The sequence below is a fragment of the Pezoporus flaviventris genome, unplaced genomic scaffold, assembly GCF_033815535.1.
Source record: "Pezoporus flaviventris isolate CSIRO_AGI_PZ_B2104156 unplaced genomic scaffold, CSIRO_AGI_Pfla_v1 ptg000021l, whole genome shotgun sequence".
NCBI classification, from domain to species: Eukaryota; Metazoa; Chordata; class Aves; order Psittaciformes; family Psittacidae; genus Pezoporus; species Pezoporus flaviventris.
Window position 1 is genome coordinate 5162907 of NW_026892569.1, and position 12676 is coordinate 5175582.

Sequence of the window (12676 nt, forward strand, 5' to 3'; positions counted from 1 at the left end):
GCCTTGAATTCAGATTCTGAAAATAACTGTGTATTTCCTTTCTTAGCTTTAAAAGCAGAGGGAAAAATGTTAAAAAACATTTTATACCCTTTTACGGGAGAGTAGCTTTAAATTGTCATTGATGTTTTCACTTAACAGACAGCTGGCGAATTGCTTCCTGTTTTGCATTTTACATGTCAATAAAGCAACTGGCTGGTTCTTCTGTTTCACTTTCAGCAGGAAAAATGTTATTTGTTAAAATTATTACTAGAACTGAGCAATGGACCTTGGTTTTTGTTTTTTTTTTCCCTCTCTCCTTCATATATCAGGGCAAGTGACATTGAGACAGCCCAACAGATATTCTGGAAACAAGCTGACTTTGGTTACATTCGAGAGAGGCTCAATGAAATGAAAACCCATTGTAAGCCTGCAGCAACAGTAGGTATTTCTAATAGATGTGATACTTTTCACTTGATTTTACATGTAATTTTTGTCACTGACTAAATCCTCCTGCTGCTTTTCTTAACAGGGAGATTCATCTCTGACCTGTTCTCAGTACCTTCAGCATTGCAGAGCCACAAACTTGTACATTGACTTACGAACTGTAAAGAGGAACCACGACAGGTCTCTGATTTGCTTTTGTTATAGTAAAACCAGGGGATGGCAGGGGAAGGGACTTCAGAATTTGTTTAGCAAAGTAGTGTGCTTGTTGCCATGGGCTTTACTGCTGATCAGAGACTTGTTGCTGAGCTCCTGTTGAGATCTACACCTCATGATTGCTATCTGCTGCTGCTATCAGCAGTGCAGGTTATTTAAAAACCTAAGCTCCCAGTTTTATGGAATGATGATGGGTGATTGAAATCCTCTCCTCTGATGGAAGAAACTTTTCTATGTCCTCAGTCACATCCTTTCTTGATCTTGACAGCGCTTGTAGTTGGCAGTTTGTTTTCATGAAACCTGGTCTTGCACTTCACTCTTATGTTGTGAAGACATGGGTTGTGAAATCTGAGGTGAATTTCAGTGAGGAATTGTTGTTAAGAACAAACAACCCCCCTCCCCTCAAACAACTAATGATGCTCCTGTAAGTAATCATGTAGAAATACCTAATTAAGTTACTCATTTTTGTATGTAAAAATGATTCCTAATAACATTCTGGATAGATTAGTGCTGGTTTCTAAATTGATGTGTATAACTCAAAGGACACCACTGTCTTTATTTGGGAATTGTGGGATATATGCTAAAGAAAATACTGAGGTTTTAAATGTGTATGAAGCACTTAGCTGAATGGAGTATGTGGTTGAGATCACAGAGTACTTGTAGCACTGTTGCACAAAAGCTAATAGACTTTTATTAATTGGCATTAGATTCAAAGAAGACTTTTTACAGAAGGGAGAAATTGGAGGTCACTGCACCCTTGACGTTAAGGCATTTTTGGCTGAAGGTCAACGCAAGAGCCCTCTGCAGTCTTGGTAAGAATCACTTGTCAAGGCTGCTTCCAAGTTCTCTTAGTAATTCTTTATTCTTTTTCATTGGTGTTAGCAGCTATGTGTAAGGGATTTCATGCTGAGGAAACAGTTGTTCCTTTCTAAGGTCAGTTTGAGTATTCATATTCGATACCTTGGGTAATTACATTTATGCAAAATGTTCTGAAATATGCTATGTGTAATTGTGTCTTGCCTAATTGACAGCAGCAAATGATCTGAAAATGTCTTTTAATTTGAAATTCAAACCTTCAGGTGTTTTCTGGACAAGATGCTGGTCCTATGCCTGATCTGCTTATAGGAGGAGGCAATTGTTTTGTTGTGAAATGTCTTGAAGTTTGCACTTGTGTCCTAGTTCACACGGTCTTTGATGACACTGGGGCCACAGCAGTGCCTGGTCTGGATATACATTCACGTGGTGCTCCTAAGGAGCCTGTGTTTGAAGTGTGAAATGGGCAACAGTCAACAGGCTGAGTAGGAAGTGCAGAGGGTCCTTTGTAGTAGGTGATGAAGTATCACAAGTTGCATGTTAGCACTTCAAAGCTGCATTGCCAGTTAATTGATGACACATGGAGGAGTTGAAGCCATTAAGGTCTATATAAGAATTAATTTTTTTCCCCCTCTTTTTGCATTGTTGGTCAGTTTCAGTTAAGAATAGCGGCACTGGAGGAAAAGACTTTTCTTTTACCTGCTATTGTCATCTCAACTGCTCATCCTTGTTTAGATCCAGGAATAATAAATACTGCATCTACGTTCATTATTCTGACCAAAGCATGAAGATCTTGCTGAAGTGTCTTTGGCAATGCAGATCAAGTTGCTTATACCCACAGATCTTGGCTCTACGGCTCTTTGTTATATCTCTACTGCCTTGATTTGTAGATCAAAAACGCTGTTCACTCCTGAGATCAAGGGTGGTGTTTAACCTCTTGAAGCTTATAACCTGAAGAACCTTCCATTACAATTTCAAATCATTTTAATTGTCAGACTCTATCAGTTTTCAGCAGCCCTGTTAAATCAAATGGACTGGATGAACAGTTACTAAATCTTAGATGTACTTAGATGAAGTACATTTGTTTAAGTATGTTAATGACAAAGCATGTTCTATGTGATTAAATCTTTGTAGGTTTGCAGAACTCCAGACATTTACTGCATTAAACTTCAGGCCTCTAGAAGATGGGAAGTGTGACGTTGTTATTGAAAAGCCAACATACTTCATGAAATTAGATGCAGGTAATTGGTATCTTCATGCAGTAAAAATAGCCCATATCCATCTTGCCCATCTACATTATGCCTTTAAGTTCATTTGTAATATATTTTTATGTTTGAAAAATGATGTGATTTTTTTAATTCCCTTTTTTTTTCCTGTAGTTCCATTGATGAACTTGAAAGCTGAAATTTAGAATTTTTACATTTCCCCACAAATGAATAAAATAAAATTAAACAAAAGAGAAAAAGTTCGTGCCACTTGTCTCACACATTCTCCTGGCTTTGTTTTGGCATTCTTTTACTTGATGTACAGAAGATTCTTTAGCATAGCCTTTGATTTAGGCAGTTAGGTTTTATACCATGGAACATAAGCATGGGTATATGTGTTTTGTTGTAAGTGTTCAGGAATTGAGGATTCTCTGTGTATTGAGTGTTATGGAAGAGGAAGTGATATTCAGAGAGGGGCAGCACCTAAGCATCTTTAGGAGCCAGCCTTTTTGTTCATGCAGCATATTCTGCAGATATATGTTAATGAAAGAGGATGTTCAGCATTTAGACATACAAACAAGCTGCTGTAGGTAAACTGTGGTTAAACTGGATAGCTGCCTGTGACACACTGCAGCTGTGAACTGCATTACCCCCCCTTTCCCTGCAAGCCAGTGTCTTATATTTTAAGCAAAGTTGCTGCAGGCCTCTGAGCAGTTACTGGGGAAGCGTTGCTGTGCTGTCAGTTTGTACCTTTGAGCAGGGTGGTCTAGGTGTGACTTGGGAGGCGATTGTGCTCAGCTCCGTTGTTTTAGGGGAGGCAGGGGACATTGCAGTGTGAGCAGTAAAGGCAGCTGATTCCTGTCATAGCAGCTCTTTTTGGTCAGAAGCTTAGAAACAGGGACTGTGTACACATGGTTCCAAACCTGAGATCTGGTCTTCACTACCAAGAAAACTGGACTATGTTAGCTCCTCTGTTTCATGGTAGTTTTTATGCTCCATGGTCTTAAGGTATTAGCTTAAGAAACCAAGAATGAACGAGAATGCTCTGAGAAGAAAAACTGAGGAATTACTTGGGCTTTGGCTCATGTGTAAGTACAAGTTCTATCTTGTAGTCCTGCAGACAGAGCTTCCCTTAAGCCTAGTAAAGCAACACTAAGATCAGTGCCGAGGGGCTGTTTTTAGTGTTTCCTGTATGTCTAACTAGCTATTGTTAAAGGAGAAGTTGCTTTCATATACTTCAGCAAGCAGCTGCAGACTGTAATGAGAAATAGCTTGTGAAACTATTTTTCTTATGCTGTTTTTTGCCACTCTTCTATTTCCCTGTACTTTTTAAAAACAGGTTTAAAAAGGTTTCTTACCTCAATTCTTTCCCTTTGGAAGTTTCCCTCTTTAGGGTGTATAAAAAGCATTCAGTCAGAAGCAAGGGAAAAGTAATATAAAATGCAGGACACTAATAAGGAACAAATGCATGAACTAGTTAAAAGTGGAGGGAGTAATGTGTATTTTGCTAACAATTCTTTCTTTTCCAGGTGTTAATATGTATCATCACTTCTGTGATTTCGTCAATCTTTATATCACACAGCATATCAATAATTCCTTCAGTACTGATGTCAACATAGTCATGTGGGACACCGTAAGTCATCTGTGGTTCTAATGTGTTTGCAATGGATTGTATTTCTGCTTTATAGAGACTGAAGATTTTAGTAGCCAGTCCTTAGCTTTCTTGTGGGCTTAGCCATGTGGAACTGGTAAGTTTTTGGATCCTGTTAATACAGGTGCATAAACAATACTTGGGGAACAGACTTTCCACAATAAATCATGTGCTGTTTGGACACTACTTCGTAGCTCATCTTTTGCTAGTACATAATTATGCCTTTTTTTGGTGTGATCTCAAACATAACATGACCTGTATTCCCAGTACGTGGCTTTTGAACATTTCATGCTGTTTTCTGTACGCTTCTTTTCTCTGAGAGTTTTGAAGTAGCTTTACTCAAAACTTTCTTCTGTATTTAAAAAGAAAAGCTGCCTGCCATCTTTCTGAATCAGTAATATGCAACCTGTAATGGAGAAAACAACCAAATTAAATCCTTGTATATATATATTAAAACAGAGTATAATACTTAATTCCTTTAAATAGCCTTCTTGCAGTTGTTTCTCTCAATCGCCTCTTAAGATGTCACGATGACATATAAAAGAAGTTTTTAAGTAGGGCTATTTCTGCTGTACTGCTGATTTGAAACCATGACTGTTTAATACTAGTTTTACTGGCCAGTATTTAAGGTGTTAAACTAAATAACAAACTGGGGTTAAACTAAATAACAAACTAGGCAACTTGAAATATGCCACATAACATGTGTAATAGGGACCAGAAATAGCACAGTTCCAGACTATGGTATTGTCCCCCACCTGTCTTGTTCTCATAAAATCCTAAGTTTTCTTTCTGAGTATTTACTGGTAGGACAACTAATATTCAGCAGAAAACTGCAGATATCCCCTGCTCACTATTTAATGAGAAACCCAGAAGTGACCCCCTTTTCTAATTGTCTTACATTTTGAAAGCTAAAATAAATGCACTTGCCAGAAAAGCAGGCTCTCTAGATGTTATGCAGGGACCTGTTAATCTGGCTCTGATACCTTTCTGAAAAAGTCAGATGTCAAATGCATTGTGAAGCAACTTTTGGTCTTGTAGCACACTGTTGAATCAAATAGTTCTTTCAAATGTAGCATTCAAAGTATATGTCACAATGCTCTATCATTTTAAGAGTCTTCTAACTCATCAGACTGCTTGAGTTCATTACCATGTACAACCAGATGATGGCACCAGCTAACTGCTGCTGAACTGTCCATGCTGATTGAAAGATGGTCTTGAGCTTATTAGTCATTCCCTCTTTTTCTTTATGTAATTAGATTTGGCCGTACACATTTGAAATTAAGACTATGAATGATCGCAGGTGATCTTCCAAATTACAAGTAGAGACTTGATTTTCAAAGCTGAAAGTATTACTTTCCAACCTTACCTGCTCTCTTTAAAAATGCTTTTACAAGCATTGCTCTCCTGCTCTTGCAGAGGCAGCCTGCAAGCCAACACCCAGTGGATTTCCTACTCATTTTCTGCTTTGTTTAACTCTGGCTAAACAAAGATTAGGTCTCTACTTCTAATCTGGAAGATCATCTGTGGTCATTTGTAGTCTTAATTTCAAATGTGTGTTTCCACCCAACTTTCCACATAACTTTCCAAGTAGCCTGAACCAGCTCCAGAGTCAAAAGGAAGCTTTAAGTGAGAATCTGCACCAGGACTACCAAGGTGATACTTAGTTGCATTCAAAGAACAAGATATGGTGACTCTTGGCCCTTGGGTGTGTAGGAAGTGTTACAAACTTGAAGGCAAGAGCCCCTACTGCTGGGCCAGTGTTGTAGGAAGTAGATGGTTCTTAAAAGACCTTTGCTGCAGAGGGGGGAATTTTTATACTGCCCTGTAGAGAAACTTCTCAGTAGCTTGTCAGAGTAATGCAAAACATAGTTTCCTGGCCATTTCTTACATCAAATCAGTTAATTTCCTTCAATTTGTGATCCATATACAATATGCAAGTGACAGTCCCAAAACAGAGGCAAAGGTGAAATAGGCTCATTGTGACTTTTGACTTCAAACATTACTGCAGCACTTGAATTCCCAGGTGTTTTTTTCAGTCTCGGGAGTTGAGGTTCATGCCTTTTACCATCCCTATGTGGCTGTTAATTGAAATTTAACTTGTGTTCTGTTGTGTCTGAGGAAAGTAGCAGGTACTTCTTGTTCCCAACTCAAATTCTAATCCACTGCTTGAAAACTTGTCTAGATTGCTAATTTATAAAAGCATTTTATTAAGAATTAACTACCTGACAGGTAATTAGAGTTAACTACCATTGTAAATGCAGGCTTTGGTGTTCTGTAATGTCTGTTCTGTGCTGTCTCTGGTCCCGTGGTGGTGACTAGGTATAATAACTGTGTATTAAAACTTGTATGCAGAACTTGTAAATCATGAAGAGAGTTTTCATGTGCATTTATATATTAATTATGCCCTTATGTTTTTTCCCTTTTTTTCCTAGAGCTCATATGGCTATGGTGACCTGTTCAGTGAGACTTGGAAGGCATTTACCAACTATGAAATAATACACTTGAAAACCTTTGACTCTAAAAGGGTATGGAATTTTATATTCTGTTTTCATTCAGTCATTAGGTAGCAAATAGGACAGCTTCTCAAGCTGCTTGTGGATATGGGTGTTTCAGAAAAAAGCATTAATACCTTTCATTTAATACCTTTCATTAAAGTAACCGTTCATTCAGAGCTCATTTTAGTCTCCTAAAGCCTGCCTTAAACTCTTTACTCTCTAACTGGTTTTCTTTATTTCATTCATGTTTGTTCTATCTTGGGGTGTTTTTTTTCACCTCTTCCCACACTTATATCCTAAGTGAGGGCTCTTTTGGGATCAGGGTTGTCTTTGTTCTATTCATTTGCACAATCAAGGAAGTGAAGGTGCTCTTGACAGAAGCATGTAATTGCTATCTCATTATAAGCAGTGATCCCACTGAATGAGCCTGGAATGTGCCAGCGGAAGGTAGCAGTGCAGTGTAACTTCTTGTGATCTTCCTTCGCAGGTATGCTTTAAAGAAGCAGTCTTCTCATTACTGCCTCGAATGCGATATGGCTTGTTTTATAACACACCACTGGTGAGTCTTTTTTATGTCTCCACTGTGTTAACTAGGTGCATGTGTGACAGTATAAAATCTGAGCTAATGAAACCCTCAAGTATCTAGCTGAGTTACTATGCCATGTACTGCATTGAAGGTCTGTGCAGCTCCAAATGAGATGCTCTTCCCTAAAGATTAGAATTTTGAAGTTATGTTAGCTGGTTGATAGTAACTGCTTGTATGCAATGTCCTGTGTCACAGCTCATGAGATGTGTTATTATTCCTCTTTAATGGGTGGGCACTGTGAACTTACTGGTATTTTTGCAGAGCACAAGAGCTTGCACAGTGACAGACTTTCCTGAGGGTATTAGCTTATGCATTCAGGCTCTAACACTGTAGAGAGAGTTGTGCTTCTTCCTAAATGGAAGTCTCACTTGCGTTACAATGAATACTGCCATGTTTAGCACAGTGCATGATACTGGGTTTTTGTTTCACAAGAATGGCGAAAGACTGGTCACAAAGAGGTTTTTCTGAGCAAAATAAATTTTTGCATTAACAATTGCTTTTTTTAAATTTCAGATCTCTGGCTGTCATGGTACGGGGCTGTTTAGAGCATTTTCTCAGCATGTGTTACACAGATTAAATATCACACAAGAAGGACCCAAGGTATGGTAACTGAATAATAAAGTTGTAACATGGAGCTGATGGCTTTTACCAGAGAAATAGCATTAGCCAGCTGGACCCAGTGGGGAAATAAGAGCATATTGTGAACTTCTTGTCCTTTCCCGTGATGCTTGTGATTTTTTTTTTTTCCAGTATATCAATCTGTTCTGTGAAGGCAAACACTTGTGTATGTTTGTGAAAGTTGCCTTTGTGTCTTATTTACATAGGACAGACTTTAGAACATCCTCCTTCCAACCCTGGGATCTCTTCCCAGTCTCTATTCTCTGGTCCCAAGGCCTTTGTGTCCTTCCTAGTTATGCAAGATGTGTGGCACATGGTCTCTTCTGGAGCAGACTGACAAGGTGCTGTCCTTGCAGTCCAGCAAGAGGGGATCCCACTGAGCAATGCAGTGAGCTTGTTCCTCATAGAATCATAGAATAGTTAGGGTTGGAAAGGACCTTAAGATCATCTAGGTCCAGCCCCTCTGCCATGGGCAGGGACACCTCACACTAAACCATGCCACGCAAGGCCGCCTCGTCCAGCCTGGCCTTGAACACTGTCAGGGATGGAGCATTCACAACCTCCCTGGGCAACCCATTCCAGTGTCTCACCAATCCTTGTAGGTACTGCTGAGCTTGGATCAGAGAAGGCAGTGGTTGAATCTAGTCCTGACCCTTGTCCAGTACCATCTCTCTGTCCATCTCTCTTGCACCCACTGTTAGTCTCGGCAAATTGTTGCAATGGCTGCATTGGTAGATACAGCAGTTCTGAGCTTCTAGAAGTGTTTGCTAGAGAGTAGCCTATGTATTATCGCTGAGGGGCACACATTCAAAGCACTACACAGGCATTTAGTTATGCTTCTCCTGCTGATGCTAATGGGAGTCATGCCGTTAAATCTCTTTATTTCACTTGGAACACTTACCCCTATGAGTCCAATTAATTTAAAGAGGAAAAAGGAGGAACTGTTACAGAAGTAAAATATTTTTTCCCAAAGATTGTGTGCACAAGCCATCTTAAAAGCTGCTTCCCTACTTTAAAAAACTTCTGTATAATGAGTAATACAAAGGCTGTTTTGTACTGAATAAAACAAATCTTTCAGAAGATGTTTTATTCTTTGTTAATAGTCAGACTTTTGCAAAGTTTTTGACACTTGACATCTGTTGGAAAATACGATGTGAATTTTAAGGTGGTTACATCATCTGTTACATGGAGAAGGGACATGTTATGTTGCTCAAATAACTACCAGAAGTAAATATGGAAGTGTTTGGAGTCTGCCTCATAGCAGTACACTGAAGCTCCTTTCTTTTTAGGATGGGAAAATCCGAGTCACAATACTTGCACGCAGCACAGATTACCGGAAAATCTTAAACCAGGATGAGGTGGGGTCCCTTTTATTTTTAAAACATTTATCAGAAGTTGTATTTTGCTCATTGAATTGATTTTTTTTCTTTTTTCTAGGGGTGTAGCCAAGACATCTGTCTGCTGACAAATCTTAGGCAAATATGTTCAGTGCTAATATTAATTTCTTCTACTATGTCTTCTAGCAAGTCTCTGTTTCTGTATACAAGACACAGAACCTTGCTGCCCTTTTTTAAGTATCCAATAGAAGGCTACAGATGTAATACTAAAAGCATTTCCCTTTAACAAACAGGCACTGCAGAGCTGCTGATAAAATTAAATTATTTCACTTTCAGACTATCTCGTGTATTTATAGCATCCCCAGTACTGACGACTCTAACAAAAACCTTTGTTATGCTTGCAGATTAAAATGCAGAAGCTATTGTATCTGAGTATGTGCATTCAAAACTTAATGAAATTTCATATTGATTCATGTTTTTGAATCATACAACTTAGTGGGCTTGTGGTGTAGCTTCTCTTATGGTAAAATGATAAAATCTAATGTTTTCATACCTGTCTTCATTCTTAGCTGTTAGTGCCTGACAAAAACGAATTGGGATTATCATTCCCCACTGTATGGGGGGAGAAATTGAGGCCTGTTTGATGCAATAGCTTAGTGGTAGAACAGGCAGCTTGCAAATGGCTAGATGTGTGCCTTATCTGCTTGACTGTCCACAGAGCTACATGTATTGTGTTTTCTGGTGATAAGCACATGACAGAAAGGGAGACGTTAGTCCTACCTTTACTACACTTTTGTAAGAGAAAGAATACTTGACTCTTTCTCTCTCTACTGCTGGCTATGGATTGGTGATTTACAGAAAGCCATTTTAGGTTGGAAAGCCTGGCTCTAACCTGGTTTCACTTCTCATGTGTACGAGTCTGACCTAGTAAGGTATTTTTGAAAATCCTTCTTAGCTACCAATTTGCTTCTTTAGGTATTGGAATATATTTTGGAAATCCAAGCACATCTTCCCACTGCTCCTCCTAGTCTGAGTGGTTTAGGATTGGGTCTTGGAGCATGTAAAGCTCAACAGAAGCTCTCTGTGAGAGTGCAGGATATCTGCATCTGCTCTCCAGGGGTTGCTCTGTCAAGAATAACTTGTGTATCTTAGGTGGGAAGGCACAAGAGGAGGGGAACTTCTACTTTATGTGGCAGTGACAGTATGTTCTGTCTCGCTCCTTTTCATTCCCGGCTGGGCAGGAGGAGTGTGTAAGATAGTCAGGAGTGCAGGGGAGGAGTTCATTGAAGATCACCAAATCATTGTCTTTTTATTCTCTTCCTTAGCTTGTGAATGCTTTGAAAACAGTATCAACGCTGGAGGTCAAAGTGGTAGACTACAAATACAAGTACGTAAGTTGACAGAACAACCTAGTGTGATCTCATGCTGCCTATTGCTGAGGAAAGCTGTTTGCAGGCAAAGCTGTATGTGCCCCAGTGTCTAACCTGTTAAAAATCCAAGAACTGGAAAGAAAGGAAGAATGTCATTCAGGGAGTGGTGGGTGAACTAGTTAAACACTCCCATCCTGTGATGCACTGCTTAGGAATGAGTCTCTAGGGTTCATAGGCTCAGGTTAAAGCTACTATGTGATGAACAAGTTTGAAATCACTTTTCTTCTTGTTTCCTCCCCTCTCCCCAAACCAGCTGTGTTTCCATCACTCTGAATTTGCTAATGCCCTGCAGTAACTATGGGTCCAACAGGGATTTCTCTTGTATGAAAGTAGTGTTTTATATTATATGACTGTTAGTTTGGTAATGAATAATAACTGAGCTTATTTGCTGCTGTAGTAGCCCCTGAAAACACCACTTGAGGTCAGTTTGTGATGCTCAGTGCAGTAGGCACTGTGTCAGCAAGAAATGGCTTGAAGAAAAAGTTTCCAAGTGATGTATGCCTGTGCCAAATGACAGCAGCTCCCATCCACTCAATGATGCTGTCATGGGTCATGCAGGAGGCATGAGAAACTAAAGCTGCACTGAGAGATGGGTGTTTTGACCAAAGCAGTGACAATGTGAGGGAGTCAAGAGTTGCCTCCAATTCCCCTGTCAATGAAGGCACTTGAGCACTATAATAAGAAAAGGGGTGGACACCACTGAGAAGCCATCTAGGCCATCCTACTTGAAAGCTTGGCCAAGTAGTACTTCCACAACTCCCATGCTTGTCAAACTGTGTGTAGTACCCTTCGGTATTGCAGATTTCCACAGCTCTCCTGTGGCATCACTGTCATGGTTAGGAGGGTTTCCCTGATGTCTGCCCTTGTAGCAGTTTAAGTAGCTAAGAACCGTGTTGTTTAAGCCAGTTTCTTTCTACTGTCTTCCAAATAGTCAGGGGACATTATTCTCTTCCTTTTCAATGTATGAAGTGTTCATACCCAAATGAAGCATGTTGTAATTTCCCTTTGCTGTTGTCAGTCTCTCTTAACAATCAAGTGTCTTTAGTCCATTTTCTTGTGCACTCAGGGAACACCTGGTCATATAAAGAGAATGCTTTATTTGGAGTTTACAGGCAAATGATGAGAGAGAGTGACAGTTCCAGGAGCTGAAAAAAGCCTGGTCTCCTTATTTCTTCTTGATGCACTGTGCATAAGTTAAGGTTGGATATCGACATCTTTAGGCAGAATCCTGTGATACGATTATGAATTGTGTACCTCTACATTACATTAAAAAAGTTTAGGTCTTTTATGTTGAGTTGTTGGGGGGGTTTTATAGGAGGTGATGCCTCTTTTTAAAAAAAAAAAAAAGTAAAAATCCCCAATCTTGAAAAAACTTTAAAGAAAACCCTCAAATTTTTGGAAAACTCTTGTGAAGTTTTGAAACATGCCTGCATTTGTTTTAATTCTGTGCTGAGTTTTTGTCTGGATGCAGCATTTATGATTCTTGGTGTTGTTCCTTGAAAAATCAATTCTATCTTTCAGCATTCCCTTAAGTTAATTTTCTTCTTTCTGCATGTCACTGACTCTTGCTGAGATGGGCAGGCATGCCAGGTCACCATCTTTGTTGTGTTGTCTGCAGGGAACTTGAATTTTCAGAGCAGTTGAGGATTACCCACAACTCTGATATATTCATTGGGATGCATGGAGCTGGACTTACCCATTTGCTGTTTCTACCAGACTGGGCTGTTGTTTTTGAACTGTAAGTTTGTTTCTCTCTTTCCCCCCTATTACACAACTGCTTATGTCTGTTCTTACGTGTTAATGAAGCACTCTTCCTTGCCTGTATTTGACTATCAATGCTTGCCTTAGGTGCTCACCCAGACTTCATTTTTGGCAGCCTCCTCTTCTGGGGATTGAAAGTGAGGA

At 39.5% G+C, this 12676-nt stretch overlaps 1 protein-coding gene across 3 annotated transcripts in view; it reads left to right on the forward strand.

The window, feature by feature from the left end:
- EOGT (EGF domain specific O-linked N-acetylglucosamine transferase) overlaps positions 1-12676 on the forward strand; it is a 31396-nt gene that overhangs the window by 2927 nt on the left and 15793 nt on the right. For all 3 annotated transcript variants that reach the window (XR_009743815.1, XM_061455770.1, XM_061455771.1), the window contains 11 exons: positions 309-417; positions 509-603; positions 1344-1448; positions 2584-2690; positions 4184-4287; positions 6738-6830; positions 7288-7359; positions 7900-7986; positions 9294-9362; positions 10667-10728; positions 12390-12509. Coding sequence is in view for 2 of the 3 variants with exons in the window: in XM_061455770.1 (XP_061311754.1) it covers positions 309-417; positions 509-603; positions 1344-1448; positions 2584-2690; positions 4184-4287; positions 6738-6830; positions 7288-7359; positions 7900-7986; positions 9294-9362; positions 10667-10728; positions 12390-12509 (1023 nt within the window). In the remaining variant the exon portion in view is untranslated. The remainder of the gene's footprint in view (positions 1-308; positions 418-508; positions 604-1343; positions 1449-2583; positions 2691-4183; positions 4288-6737; positions 6831-7287; positions 7360-7899; positions 7987-9293; positions 9363-10666; positions 10729-12389; positions 12510-12676) is intronic.